We start from the raw sequence: 14,555 nt of genomic DNA, 5'->3' as shown, positions 1-14,555 counted from the left end.
GGACACTTTTGACATGAGAAAGTATGGGCACTCGGCTGTTGGGAGTAGTTATGCTTGTAGATGAGCAGGCATGGAGTTACAGTAGTGAAATTATAGGAAGGGCCAAGTTTTCGGAAAGCTACCATCTTAAAGACTATCACGCAGTTGAGTATGGCATTTAGATACAAATTTAGGTACCCAAAGTAATCTCTGTAAAAATGGGAGGGAAAGAGATGGAAAAGTCTGCATATTGCTTGAGCCTGTCTTCCATCCTGAGTTGAACATAGAAAGTGATAACGGGTTTAAGAAATTCATGAGTAGCATCCAGGCATGGCTCCCTAACAACAGTAAAATGATTTAAGCAGGTTTTCCCATGCTCTACATTTAAAGTATTCTTTACCAATTTTCTAGAATAGAGATCATAAAACTTTATTTGAATTAAAAGTATGTACCAGTGATTTACAGAGATCATGCCTTAATAGTACATCTCTAAACATAATGCATTTGTTGAAAAAGAGACAAAATATTGTTAAACCCATTTACAATATTTACCCCAGCATTAAAACAACCGATATACGGATAAGTTATAAAGTTCTTTTCAGAACCCAGTTCTTGTTCAATGTGGTGATATATATATATATATACACACACACACACACGCACATAAATTGACACATATATATGGACATCTCTTAAGTGCACAAATGAGACATACACTGAAATGTTTGTGAAGTTAGTGACTGCAAGGGGGAGGGGGATATGTTAAACCAAGGAAGAAGTAAGGGAATAGTGGTGTAAGACTCAGCTAGCCCTTTTCCTTTCCAGCAAGAGGCAGCTTGGTGCTTCACTCACTCCCTGTTCTTGGGTAATGAGTGGCAGTTAACTAGGAACGAGGCAGTCCATTGGATGGGGAGGTGCCTGTGCATCCCTTCCCTATGCCTTAAGCGATGTCTAAAGTGTCTCTCGAGTTGATGGAGGTAAGGTTTAGTGGGAAGCACCATAAACGCAGAAAAACCATTTTGCTCAAGCATAACTGATGCCTGACACAAATGGCAAGGGAAATAGTACTGAAGATCAGTGGCCAGCTTCTTACTCTCCATAGAATGCTAAATCGGTTCAGCACATAAACATTGCCAAGACTTCATTCCTCTTACGCTTCCAGCTGCTTGGAAATTACAAATTTAGAATGTCAGCAAGAAAACCCCCCTTGGCATACAGATAGACAATGTCCCTCTGGCATTTCAGTTGGGTGAAGCACAGTTCTTTAAGGCACATTACTGACCATACTTATACATGAGAGCGCGCACCTCCTGGTATTCCTTATAAATACCTACTATGCATACTCCTTGCCCTGTTCAGACTACCATATTGCAGACATCTGAGGAGGGAATGGTCACATGGATTGCAAATCAGTTAATAGTAAAAGTGGCTGAATCTTTCCCCAAAAACACCTGCCCTTGGTACAGGACACCGAACAGTCATGGTTCAGTACCAGAGGCAGACCTGGCAAGTGGAAACAGCCCTCTGTTCAGACTGAAATGAAAACCTAGGCATATATGCCACAGAGAAAGCTCATGGGCCTCACTGAAGGTATTGCAACTTTCTGTAATTCTGACATAGCACTTGAATAGACGGCGTGTTTACATAAATGGGCATCCTTTGAGGCCTACTGAACCCTTGACTGTCCCAGCTTGCCTCAGGTTGATTTGGTTACTGTTTATCACCAGGTTCTTCATGCACCCAATGTAAGAGGGAAGATGACCCGATGGTGAAGCAAGGCCACTGTTGGGAAGTTCTGCAGAGGAGAAGATAGCATTTTTATTACAATTGGCTTTCTTTTGCCCTTTTCTGGAACAGCAGCTAGCGACAATTCTAAATGGCCCTGAACCTGCTTCAGTCCCAGTTACATCAATGAGCCTTAAGCAAATTGTGGCTAACCTGTTACGAGAGTGAGGTCTGGTTTCCCAAGGGAAAGGCCTTCCGTTTTAATTGTTTAAATGCTCTGGAATGTACAGATGGTACAGAAAACAGGTGGGCTTAGCAAATGCTAACTCCAGTTATTTGGGAATTTTCCCTGTGCCCCAGAAGATGCAAATACCTTTTCATTGTGCTTGAGGCCATTTTCTTTCTAATTGCTTTCAACAGCACTAGAGGAGCAGGAAAGGCATAAATCATTCATTTCACAGAAGGGAAACTACTGAGGGTGAAGGACTTGTAACTTTTCCAAAAATCTGATTACAAGGCAGAGGTATATAACTCAAATCTGATTTTATGCTCAGAGACAAACTTTCTGAGCAGGCTGACTCAAACCCTCTGTTCATCTGTCCCTCCTTCCAGAATGTATGCATACAAATCCAGAAATGGAAGAATATGTGTGCACACTGGCAGATCCGGAGGAGACGGCACTTTGTTAAAACTTTCTCACCAGCAAAACAAATGAAAAACAGAAATCCCATTATGCTAGGCAAGGCAGAAACTCAACTTGGCACTCAATAATCTATGGAACATACAACAAAACTAGTTGGGGTTTTAAAGCCAGGAGCGCTCCTTGGCACCTCCAAAATGTTCCAACTGCCCGAGCCACTCACCTGGCATTCCACCGAGGTAGAAATTCTCTTTGACGGCAGCAACATGTGCTCGGTCGGGTCCGACTGTGTAATTCCCCTCTGTGTCTACATCTAACTGGATCACGTTGCCGTCTTTCATGACTTGGAAAGAAAGCACAAGTGTTAATCCCTTCACAGCTTGCTACGCTGAGAAATGGCATGCCTTCACAATGCCTAGGGCAGCCTCCGTCACAAGACAGCAGGTGGGTCCAGAGGGAGGTGGGAGGGTTCAGGGTCAAGCACAAGGCAGGTTAAGTAGGACTGAAGTAACTGCTGTGTCACTGGCGGGAAGGAAATGCACCGCAACATCGCTACCGCCAGTGGCCTGTAGAGACTGTTGGACTTAATGGTGGGACAAGTTCAAGGGAAGAGAAGAATATACAAGCATTTGCAGGTAATACAGTTTGCACTTTCATGAGGAATGTACTTTATAAGGGCTAATAATAATAATAATAATAATAATAATAATAATAAATTGCTCACAAGCCACCCGCTTTATGACTACTAAGCCCTGCAGGATCGTGGCAGTCCATTTTTAGTCAATATCAGCAGCTTTTCTCATGATGGGAACAAATGTTTGTAAAGGCTGCACAGGCTAGCAGGAAGCTGTTTCTCAGGTGTACAAAGCAGTCGGCTGGAAAGCCTGAGGCAGTTCAATAGGCCCTTCCCATGGAACTGTATCAGATTACAGCCAAGCAGTGCAGTCCTTATGCAAGTCTGCTCAGGCGTCAGCCCCACTGGGTGTGGGAGGGCCTATTCCTCTGTAAATGGTAACAGGATTTCTGCCTAAGGGTACAGACCTAGATGTGCTTAGACAGAAAAAAGGCCCTCAACTTCCAGCATGACCTATCCAGTAAGCAGATAACAGGCTTTCAAGCCAGCTTACCTGCTATCGTGTGCCACTGGCCATCACAGAGTAAAGGCTGTGCCACCGAAGTGGAGAACTCCCCAGCACCATTGCCTGCAGCCACAGTGACCTAATACAGCAAGGAAAGAGACAGAGAAATTTCCATCTGGATGAAGGAAAGACAGTCTTGCTGCAATATGGTGCCACTGAACTAATTTTCTAAGCAGTTTAGCTGGGAATCCTGAGGTTGGTCAGGCAGAAGGTTGCTTGCAGCAACCGCTCAGGCAGTTCAATGCTAAAGAACAGTGCAGGTGGCAGAAACACCCAATAAGCATGGCCAGCGCTCCAGGGAAACGGTACACACAGCCCAGGATCACTGGCAACATGCAGCGACCCTGAAATGGTTTATGGGGCTTCCGGTTCTCTAAGGAGAGAACAACAGCAATCAGACCAATGACCTATACAATTCCTCGTCTACCTTCCTTTTCTCAAAAGATGCAGGCATAAAACTGGCAAGAGGTTACTTCCTACAAGTGGGAGAGGCTGAGCGTCTAAGAGGTCCATAGTTACATGGCTCTCTACTCTCTACTGACCTCCCCACGAGGACTCTCTCATTTCAAACAAAGGACTTGGCTCACAATGTGTGCAACAGTCTTCCTGCTCATGCACTTGTGTGCAATGCTTTGTAAGGGTTTCTTTGCACGCATCATCACTTAGGTTTTCTTGCAGCAGCAAAATAGTTCATGAAATCACTTTTAATCCAATCATGCTCCCAGAAAAAGTCACGATTATTAATATTAAACTGTACCTGTTCCCCTCTGGTGAGGAACACAAGGCAGTTTCAATAGTTTCCCTCTATTCCATTTTTATCCTCACAGCAATAATCCTGTGAGGTAGGCCATGAGGAAATGACTGACCCAAAGTCACCCAGTGGACCGCCTAGTCGAGAAGGGCCTAGAACCCAGCTCTCTCAGGTCCCCAGTCCAGCACTTCGGCCACCACAGCACACGGGCTCCCATATCTACTGCGTGGGCAACACATTTTCCAGTTCTGCAAGCAGATAGCTGATGCAAAATAACTGTATGATCACATGTCCTTCTGACCACATGAAGCGGGTGGCAGGGGAGAACAGCTGGAAATTTCCAACAGTAGCTTTTTCATGTTTCTGGCCTCACAACATTTCTGAAAAGGCCGGAGTCGATCCAGCCCCAGCCCCAAGGCTCTTCCTGCCTTCTGCTCCAACCTGGTTCTAACTCTGCAATGCTTGCGGGTCCTAGTCCTGCCTCTTAGCCAATAATCCATTTAATGTTTTGCCCCAATGGGGCATGATACAGGTTTCTACATGGCCTAATACCTTGGCTTATAGCAGGTTCAGATAATCCAATGAACAGGAGTGAAATTTACATATCACTTTTTGTATCCTTTAGAGGCTGCATATGATATTTGCATCTTTTACTTTCAGGATAGTCAAAGCGTACCCAGAAGCCTCAACTGCCAAGCGCTTTACCTTCTGCTTGTCTGTATACAGCCTGAGGTAGTTTGCTTGCTTTGCGCCTATGTGAAATATCAGTCCCACTGCGCTCCTTGGACGGATTTCCAGCATCAACTCAAAGCTCTGCCAGAGAGAGACAGTCCTGTCTGGGGGCAAGAAGCAAAATTGTCAGAGCAGAAAAGGATCCCTGTGCCTTGAGAAAAATAGGAACCAAAGAAGAAAGGTGTCTGGGAAAGGCGACTGGCCGCAGAAGGCTCAGAAAAGATGGACGTTACAGTACCTAGAATTATGTATCCTCCATCAGCAGAGAAAAAGGTGCCGCTTTCCAAAGGGCCCGCGTAGCAAGGGGTTACGCCAAACACGTTACGTGGCGAGACAAGAGGCTTCCTGTCCAGTTGCACATGCCTGAGGCAGCCCTTGAAGCTGATGGCAGAAGCGTCCTGCAGAAAAGGGAACCATGCTGTGAAGTACGTGGCTGGTCCAGCTGTTTGGCTGTCAGGCTGTGGCCCTGGATTTCCCTCCCGTGCTTGTAACGCTCTCCCGGACCTCCTATAGATGACATCATTGCTTGCACCCCAAAGCATGTTCACATGGACAGCAAACTGGAATGCTGCATGTGTGACAAGACAGAGGCTGGGGGCCCCTCCTCGCATTTGACACAATGACCTTGGTCAGGCGATACAACAACCCGCCATTTCTTTTCACAAGTAGGTTGTCCTGTCACCAGAAGAGAGACAGCATCACCAAGGGTTGCTCTTTGTTTAAAGCAAGGCCCCCTGCGTTGTTTGTGGGCTGTTTCAGGGTTGCTGCCACCCAGGGCAGCTGGTTGTGTCATCCAAACAGGGAGAACAGAACCTGCGACAGGTGGGCCGGGCAGCCACTGAGCCACTGGGCCAGAGGGGGGAAAGCCCCCTGGGCAGGGATCAGCATCCCTGCTTTGTCTGTGAGAGCAAGCCTCTTGCCCGGGACACGGAAGTTGGCAACCTGGAGGCAGGGATCCGCTCTGCGGTGCTGGCCCAAGCACAGGGCACTGGATCCAGGCATCCCTGCCTCCTGTGGCAAAGGTCCCTGGAACAGGAGATGGGGGCAGCCCAATCCCCCTCTTAGCTTTAGCGTCACATCCTGTGTGCACCATGGGAACAAAGAAGATGTTGTTTTTATCACTGCTGCAGCTTGTCCCGCAGCACAAACAGGGCATATGTCCTGAAGCTCAAGAAGGCCAACTTCCAGCCTTGGCTGGGGCCACATGGAAGCCCCCCTCCCCTGCAGAAGTAAAAGAAGACCTCCTTTGTTCCCCCGGTGCATGCCCTGGGGTGGCAACCATGGGACACAGCCACAGGCCAGCAGTGGGGTGGCCCTGCCCCCCTGAGACTGTGGCTCACCCACAGCCATGGGCCCAAAATGGCCCCCTGCCCCTCCTCAGAAGCAAGCCCCCACGCCTGCCCTCCACAGCCCAGCTGTGTCAGTGTCTGCCAGGGAGGGATGGATGCAGGAGGCTCCCTTCACCCTGCACCCCTGCTGTGAGGGAGGACACTGCCAGCCGTGTTCTCAGAAGGGCCCAGGTGCACCTGCAGCTGGAACGACTGGGGGGGGGGGGTCCTTCTGCCTGCGGCCCCAGGATGCTGCAGGCTGTGAGAGCAGCCAGTCTGAGCTGAACGGAAGGCAGCTCCCTGAGCCGTCGGTTGGAACCCTCACCGGCAAATGAGCCTTGGCTTTTTCCATGGGGGCTCCACCCACATAAAAAGGTCCAGAGACCCGGAAGTCTCCAGCCGCCGGCAGCAGCTTCTGCTGGGATTTCAGTCCATCGATGACCAACTGCACTCTGCTTCTGTCTCTGCTGTAGAAGATCTGCAAATTGCAAGAGGAGCACATGAACCCTGTGTGACCCTCGGCGCTTATACCTGCCTATTTTACTCAGGGCTTGACCACTTCGTGTTTCAGTCAGCGGTGCTACAAGTGTCATACAGTCAACATTTCTGCTCTAAGCCCATTTGCCCCAGTCAGAATAGCTTTTCTATAATTCTCGTTTTACAGATGGAAACTGGTGTTCATGAAACAACAACTTTCTTCAAGATTGACCAGACGGTCCCTGTCAGAGGAGACATATAGACTGATATGATCAGGTCTTAGATCAACATGTCACCTACTAGACCACAGATGCAAGGAATCCTTCAGCTGCAGAACTCTGAAAAATCAACTGCTATAAAATCACATGGTTTGTTAGGAGTTGGTCCTTGGGTTTAATTTAGCCCCATCTTCTTGTATTTTGCTAGTTTCAAACCTGCTCATTCACCTGCCCCCAATAAGCTCATGTATCTGTTCCAACTGCCAAATAAAAGCCTTCTCACAAATTAGGTAGCAATTGCTGAGGGTTACCACTGATGGTATATTGAACAGGAGGTGTCACTAGTACGTGGCTATTGGCAAAGCTCTCTGTAATTGCCCCTAAAATAACTAACCAGACGTGCAGGATCAGTCTCAAGCTGCTGAGAAGTATAAATTGTGTGAAGTATAAATTGTGCTTTTCCAATGGGCTTTTTCAGACATTATGTCTTATTCAGAGGATACTGAGGCTTAAGAGCTTGTGCATTTTCTGTATGTAAATGTATGGCTGTTTATCTACAAAGTACTTCTTTAACAAGCAGGAGCATTTTAGGAATGAAACCAAGTCAAATAGTAAGACTTTCTATTCATATAGATAAACTGCTCCATTCCAAAGTTGGGAACGTGCTCCAGCCCTGGCCCCATCCACCCAGTGCTTTGCTGGGCACAAAGCTTACACTTGCGTTACGTCCTTGTGATCTTTCTAAGCCTGGGCACAACTGAGAAGCACAGGACAGCCAAAGGCACCATTGCTCTGAGCTTCTGCACGACTGTGCAAATCGGATGTGGGTTCAAGCAAGCCTGGTCTTTTAGACTCCGTTCTGGGTGGAGCCATTCCTGAAGAGTTACTGATGCTTACCCAAGAAACACGGCTGACTGCAGGATAGGTTAGCAAGGCGAATTCCGGGGTTTTGTTGGTTAGCTGTGAAACAATCTGAATGTACCTGGCTAGTGCCAGTTAACCTGCCCTCCAGCCCTGTGATTCCCCTTCCTTACCGTATGCCACTTCCCATCGTGGTACTTTTCTTTGGTCCTGATTCTCAGTTTATGCCCATTGATATCAGCCAAGAGCACCACGCGGCCACTGGACACAAAGAGGGAGAAGAAGGAGGCCAGGGATTCATCTGCCACGTAAAACAGCAAGCCACTGGATGAGTTCAGTTTGACCTCCATGGAGAAATGGAACCTGTCAAAGAAGAGAAGGATACCGCAGTCTGAGCTTTGGACTGACGTTGACAGCAGAGTGGGCCACAGGTAGCAAATGCTGTGCAGGGACTGGCTCCAGATCTGTACGATGCTCTGGAGAAGGGTTAAAGCCACAGGGCTAAAGCCACACGGCTTTCCAAGTATTTCTTTCAAGCAGGATATAATTCTGGCAATTTTAGATGTAGACTTCACCATGCTAAGAACTTTTTGAGTTGTGTAATACCCAAACTCATTTTTAAAGTTTATTTTATTTATAAATTTATGAGTTGCCTTCCAAATAGAGCTACAATTTGAAAACTTGAAAACCTCACCTGCTCCAGAATTAAGAGCTGGACAGACTCTTAGAAAAGAGGGCGGAACTAATACACATGCAGAGCTAATCAGCTGTAAGTTTCAGCACAGCAGCAGCATCAGAAAATCACTGAGTCTTGCCTGGGGCCTCTGTGGAAGCCCTATCTATGAAGCCAGAAGCAATTCCCTGATGTCTCTGTCTGTAACTGTACTGCACTTTAAGGAAGAGCTTCTCAAACAGGAGTGGAGCTGAAGCACCGCATTTATTCATTACCTTTCTTGAAATGTGGCTGGAATGTCATCAAATTCCCAGCGGCTCACTGAGGATCCGCCAAATTGGAAGGCATCCTTAATGGCTTTTGGGTACTTGGGCAGGTTGCAATTCGGGTCTTTCAGCATTGTTTTGCTTGCCATCTGTGGGGAAATAATTTAAAAATCTCTTCTTTATTTGCATTTTTGAAACCACAAAAACAAAAAACCCTTTTGTTTTCATAAGCTGCAAGGTAAGAACATTCAGGTGGCCCCTTAAGAATTCAGATGTCTGGTTCCTGGAGGAATGAAGTCTTAGATTCAAACCTCAAAAAGAAACTCTTGCTTCCAGGTGTTACGAATGTCTGTAAACAACACATCCTCCCCACTGAACACTCAGAAGTACCGGAAAAGTCAGAGTTGCAAATCCTCTAACCTGTGGCACTAACACTTCTGCACTCTGTTCCAGAGTCAACTGAGGTTTTTCACAAAAAGGCAATACTGCTCCCTTGAATTTGACCCCCCAATCAGACCGAGGGTAGCATTACCCCAATGATCACATGGGAGCACGCACTGGTGGCAGACCGATTCTCATGTCTCATATGGAACCATTTTTGATGGGTAAGAATGAACGCTTTTGTGAAACCTGAAGCATGATGGATCCATTGCTGCTTGGACAAAATGCCATGACAAGGCCCAGCGGGCTGTGGGAAAGAGTTGCTCCATGCACCTCCAGGAACGCTTCAGCACGGAATTTCAACTCAAAATGCAGCACAGAATACAGACCAGAATTCTGCATTCCGTGATTCCTCTACCAATTGGTGTGGCCAACTTATCTGAGCCTTTATGCAAAAATTATTTGTTTATGCAACAAGTATTTGTTTATGCAAGGCTCAGATGAATACACAAGGCCAACTGAATAAACAATTATTTCCCACAGATACCCAGGGAGAGCAATAGACAACAATTGTAACAAAACTCAACAAAGCAAAACAAATTGATCTTTGATGGGTGGGGGAACAAATAGGATAAAACACCTTCTGGTCAGTTAAACTGTAGTTTAAGATTTGTTCAGAGGACAAGTGGCTTCCAGGAAAGCATAACAGTGAATTGGCACCCTCTGGGGAACACTGAAGCCTATCCAGAAGACTCTATGATTTCCTTAAAAACAAACAAAAGGAACCTCAGGATATGTCACAGGAGTGAATTTGGGAACTCTAAACAGACACAACGACAGAGGGTCTGACTCCCAGAGGATGCTAACCCTGTGGTCACTGAGTCGGAAATACACTTGCAAACTGATGGAAAATCATACTAGCCGGAAAAATCTGTCTTGAAACTGTCTACTTCTTGCATGACAAGTTGTGTAATTGATGCCATGCCGTGCCCTCACAAAGCACTCTGTGTAGACAAAACCCCTGAGGTTCTCCAATTACAGATAGGAGAGCATCAGCTGGAAGAAACAGGGCATCCCACTGGGAGGATGGCTTATAGAGTAAAATCACGCTGTAAAATATACTAAGTTCGGGGCATTGCAAACACTCCCCACAAATTGCGGGAAAAGGTTATTAAAATGTATTTTAAAATTGAAAATTCTGCTCCCTGGGGTGGGGTGCTTACCGAAGCACGAGAGTTTCTGCTGCTAATCTAAAGTTCAGATACATATTCCTTTAAGGATATGTTGTATGTTCAAAATGAAAAAAGATGAATCCATACTAACATGGATACAGTTAAGATGTTTGAGGATAAATGTATAAAAACAACAAGCTGACTATGTCATAAGTCACAGGATTAAACTTACTTAAACTGGGTAGGCAGCACTTCAATTCTCTTTTTTAAAGAAAGCAGATATGCTCAGGTATCATTGTACTGTGGACGCACTTAAGATTTTTAACTTGATTATTTTGTTTAGAAATGTATAATCATGTGTTTTACTATTCTTTTCTTCTTTTGAAGAAGGCCCAAATATATGCAGGGCTGAAGTGGGCTTGGTTGCTTGCCATGGCATTCAGTACACGGAAGGCGTTCTCCTCCTTGGGGTGTCCCTCGCTCGCAGAGCTTGTACGCAGGGTCCACATCTCAATTTCCCTCTCTGGTGGGAGGAGCTGCTCTGGCTCCCACCCCAGACGGGAACGCTCCACACAGGGTGACAAACAATGCCCACGGTGCTGAACCATTGCCAGGCTACTCAGAGTAGATAAAAGGAGCAGAGGATAAGCAGCTCTCCTAGAAACCCTAGGAGTCTCTAGCCCCCAGCAGAATAGCAGTGGAAGCTGCACCCACCAGTAAGTTGCTTCTCCCTGCTCTAGCTACTTGCTGGACAGGAAAAAGGAGGAGAGAGACATGAATGGAGAAGAAAGAAAGGAGATAAAGAAATTTCCCTTTGTGGGAAGCAAAAGTGAAACTAAGATGTAGGCTGAGCTTGGAACAGCCCGTTAGATCCAGCTACTCTTCCTTCTAGGCAGGACCCGTCTGGGAGACAGGTGGCTCTTCTCACTAGAGACGGGAAATCTAGAAGCGCATTCTGTCTACAAACTTCAGGAGATGGGGCCATTCTGAGCTGGAGAAGGCCTTCCATCAGTCTTCGGGAAACAATACACACCCATTTCGAAAATGGGTCTCTTTCCTATGGGTGCCCATCTGAAGACAAGACCAATCGCTGTGATGGCAATGAGAAGATTACCTTTGGTTTCCACCTGCCCTTCTTGTCCGCTGTCCTCATCTGCTGAGGCTGTCGCTCCCTGGGACAATTCATGGTCACATTGACACTCGCGATGCTCTGCTGCAAGTCCACAACCATTTGTGGCTCTGATTTCCTATTGCAGAAAAGGAGAGAGCTCAACAGCTGTTCAGCAAAGTCCACAGCCAGATGGCAGCTGTTTGACTATACGACCTCTTCTGGAAGGGCAGTCATTCTCAAATCTGCATGGCTAATTTGTCCTTGTAATGGCTGGAAAACAACCAAATTCTACTTAGTTTTGTCGGCCCACAACTTTGTGTCTGCCCACAGCTCAAGCAGCAAGCGCAAGGCACTGTAAGCTATTCCTGGCCTATTCTTAGGGGTTACAGAACAGTGTCCAATAGTCTATACAGCTGCACTGAGTTCTGATTACAACACCTTCCTCTGCCTTCAGCAGCGCATGTTGCTTATTGGGCAGATCAAAAATATTTAAAACAGCAGCAGCCACAGGTTTTCCTGAAGTTCCTTTAAGCAAAAGAGCAATGCGATCTGCAGAAAGGATCCCTGCCTGCATGTACTGGCACAGGTGGGGTGCAAGGAAGGGAACAACCGGGCTTGCGGATTATTATCTAGCTGCTATTTGCAAGTGTTCCTGAACTATTCAGTCCGGCACATAAAAGCAAGTCAGGAAGCCTTGTTCTGCTTACTTCTGGGTAGGCTTAAAATCTTTATAATTACATTTTGTCCTGTCTTCCTTTGCCTGTGGCCAGGACCACAGATGCAACGTGCCCCCAGCATTTCCTAATTTGGAATTCATTCCTCGAACCAGAAAAAGGGTTTTTCCCCTTGTCCTGTACTGTGCACAAGAATGAAGAATGACTGTTTCTTTAAATCTAGCATTGCAGGTATTTTTGTGTCTCAGAGCCATTTCATACATTCTTATAGGAACTCTCCACCTGGAAAGCAATGTGTGAATGCAGCGATGTGTTGTTCAGGTATGTTGTCAGCGGGCCAGGACAGGCTGCCGCTTGCTGCTCAAGTATTTAGCAGCAAGACAAGATGTGGGGCAAAGCAGGTTTTGCTTCTGCATATGTGAAATGACCTCACCTTCTGTCACTAATGCAGGTTGCAAAGTCTAGACAGCCAGGTTCTAAAATAGGGAAGGAAACATCCATGCAGTGCAAGATATTCTGCACAAAGAGAGCATGAAAGACGGAACGGGAGACTCGCTCCTCCTGGGAAGGAGAGCAAAGGTGCTCCTTGCCTTGCCCGCACGCACCTCCTGACAAAGACGTTCCCGATGCAGCCGGTGAGGTTGCCAGTTCCGCTGCCCCTGGGCAGGCCCCCCAGCTGGAAGATCACCGGCTCATCTTGCTGCTTCGGCATCCTGCGGCGATCGGACCACTCTCTGGCTTCCTGGAGCTGGTCATCGATGTAAAGCTGGATGCTGCAACGGAAAGGCGTGTGTTGTCAAGGCAGGAGACCCCCCGCAGGCACTTCTCTCCCTGTGCCTGGGCAGAAGGGGGCTCCTGGGGGCACCACAAAGAGCGGATCCCAAAGGTACCCTGTGGCATTGCTGTAGACGGCAACGTAGTGGCCGACGTCGTCCGCGTAGGCATTCTTGGTGGTGAGCTCTGTCGACAGGAGGCTGACGGACACTCTGCCATTCTGCAAGGACACCTGGCAGGTCCCTTCCTGGAGACACAGACAGGCAGGTGGTGCGTGTTGCAGACACTCGGCTCCTTGAGAACAACTCGCCCCTACTAATCCTAAACTAGGGCCATTCTTCACGGGCTTCCACATGGGGCAGCATGCGGGGCTATCTTTCCAATCCAGAACACAAAGGCAGGAAAATTAAAAGCCCCCTTCACAACAGATGAGGCCTGAGCCGGTCCCTGAGTAGGGCTGGGAAGGACAGGAGTGGCTATTCCCCTTGGGATATGGGTCAGGCAAGCTCCTGGGGCTCACTGGATGCCTGGAGAAGGCAAAGGACATCCTGGCCGACTGCCTGCACAGAGAAAGGCCGGGACGTGTACCTTTCATGGCCTTTAATCATCTCTCACTCTTCACTTCCAATGGGATGCATTACTAGTAGCAGGCATTGCCAGCAGTCATTACCAGTCCCACAGTCAAGCTCATGAGCCATGCACAAGAGTTGGCGGGTGGCGCTTTGGGCAGCAAGCCGAGAGCATACCTCTGTCTCATGATGGTACATCAGGCCATGGCTCTGGCTGGTGCGGAAGCCGAAACCCGTGTAGAAATCTTGCAAAGAAGGGACATTCCTCAGCGACAGCGTCAGGAAGCCGTGGCCATGGAATTTAACCGAGCGCGCTACCTGTGACGTGACAGAATGTTTGCAACACGCACGGGAGGGTGCCGCACGCCAAGAAGTACAACTCTGTGAGGCTGCAGGGGAACGGACTCAGATCTTGCACAGCTGCTCCCCGTCTGGCACCGCAGAGCAGTGCCAGTTTCCTCCCGCCGTGCCGATAGCACGGCGCTCATCACTGTGCTCTCCGGTGACTGCCGTGCCCCAACGGCGCAGAGGGCCAGGAGCCAAACCAGTCCTCCAGGCTCCCCAGAGGGCCCTGCACCCTCACCCCGAGCCTCAGGTCTCTTCTGGCTTCCTGGCTTTTCATGTTTCCCCCTTTCTAAAAGCTTCAGATGCCTCTCCTGAAGCTTCAGATCTGGCAGGAAGAACGCTCAGCTCGATGGAGCCAGCATGTTGATATTCTGGCCCTCCCCCTTCTGCCTCGTCCCACATGTAGCCACCTGGACCCGGAGGTCCTCTCTGAGGGTCCTTCTCAAAAAGCCCCCTCCAAAGGAAGTGCGGAGTGTGGCCAGCAGGAGAAGGGCCTTCTTGGTGGTGGCACCCTGCCTATGGCAGCAGCTCCGACACCTACTTTGTATCTTTTCCAGTGCCAGGTGAAGACCTTTTTATTTTCCCAGTATTTTAACAGTTAACTTTTTAACTTTAGTTTTAATATTGCATTTTATCCTGTACCACTGCTATACCTCAATACTAATTCAGTTGCAACTGCTGTGGTTTTATTAACTTATGTTTTCATCTGTCTGTCTGTCTTATTTATTTATTGAAAACTT

At 47.7% G+C, this 14,555-nt stretch overlaps 1 protein-coding gene across 4 annotated transcripts in view; it reads right to left on the bottom strand.

The window, feature by feature from the left end:
- Positions 1–392: 392 nt before the first annotated feature.
- Positions 393–14,555, bottom strand: part of LAMA5 (laminin subunit alpha 5) — a 194,416-nt gene continuing 180,253 nt past the window's right edge. For all 4 annotated transcript variants that reach the window (XM_044455407.1, XM_044455409.1, XM_044455408.1 and 1 more), the window contains 12 exons: positions 13,648–13,788; positions 13,018–13,148; positions 12,733–12,900; positions 11,457–11,589; positions 8,799–8,938; positions 8,024–8,213; positions 6,620–6,772; positions 5,205–5,364; positions 4,940–5,070; positions 3,472–3,562; positions 2,568–2,687; positions 393–1,774 (listed from right to left, as the gene is read on the bottom strand). In XM_044455407.1, the coding sequence (XP_044311342.1) occupies positions 1,620–1,774; positions 2,568–2,687; positions 3,472–3,562; positions 4,940–5,070; positions 5,205–5,364; positions 6,620–6,772; positions 8,024–8,213; positions 8,799–8,938; positions 11,457–11,589; positions 12,733–12,900; positions 13,018–13,148; positions 13,648–13,788 (1,713 nt within the window). In that variant the 3' untranslated portion in view covers positions 393–1,619. The remainder of the gene's footprint in view (positions 1,775–2,567; positions 2,688–3,471; positions 3,563–4,939; positions 5,071–5,204; positions 5,365–6,619; positions 6,773–8,023; positions 8,214–8,798; positions 8,939–11,456; positions 11,590–12,732; positions 12,901–13,017; positions 13,149–13,647; positions 13,789–14,555) is intronic.

This window comes from Varanus komodoensis, unplaced genomic scaffold (assembly GCF_004798865.1).
Source record: "Varanus komodoensis strain SLA01 unplaced genomic scaffold, ASM479886v1 scaffold8, whole genome shotgun sequence".
In the NCBI taxonomy this organism is placed as follows: domain Eukaryota; kingdom Metazoa; phylum Chordata; class Lepidosauria; order Squamata; family Varanidae; genus Varanus; species Varanus komodoensis.
Note: the sequence above shows the minus strand (reverse complement) of the source record. Positions and strands in the feature narration are given on the sequence as shown.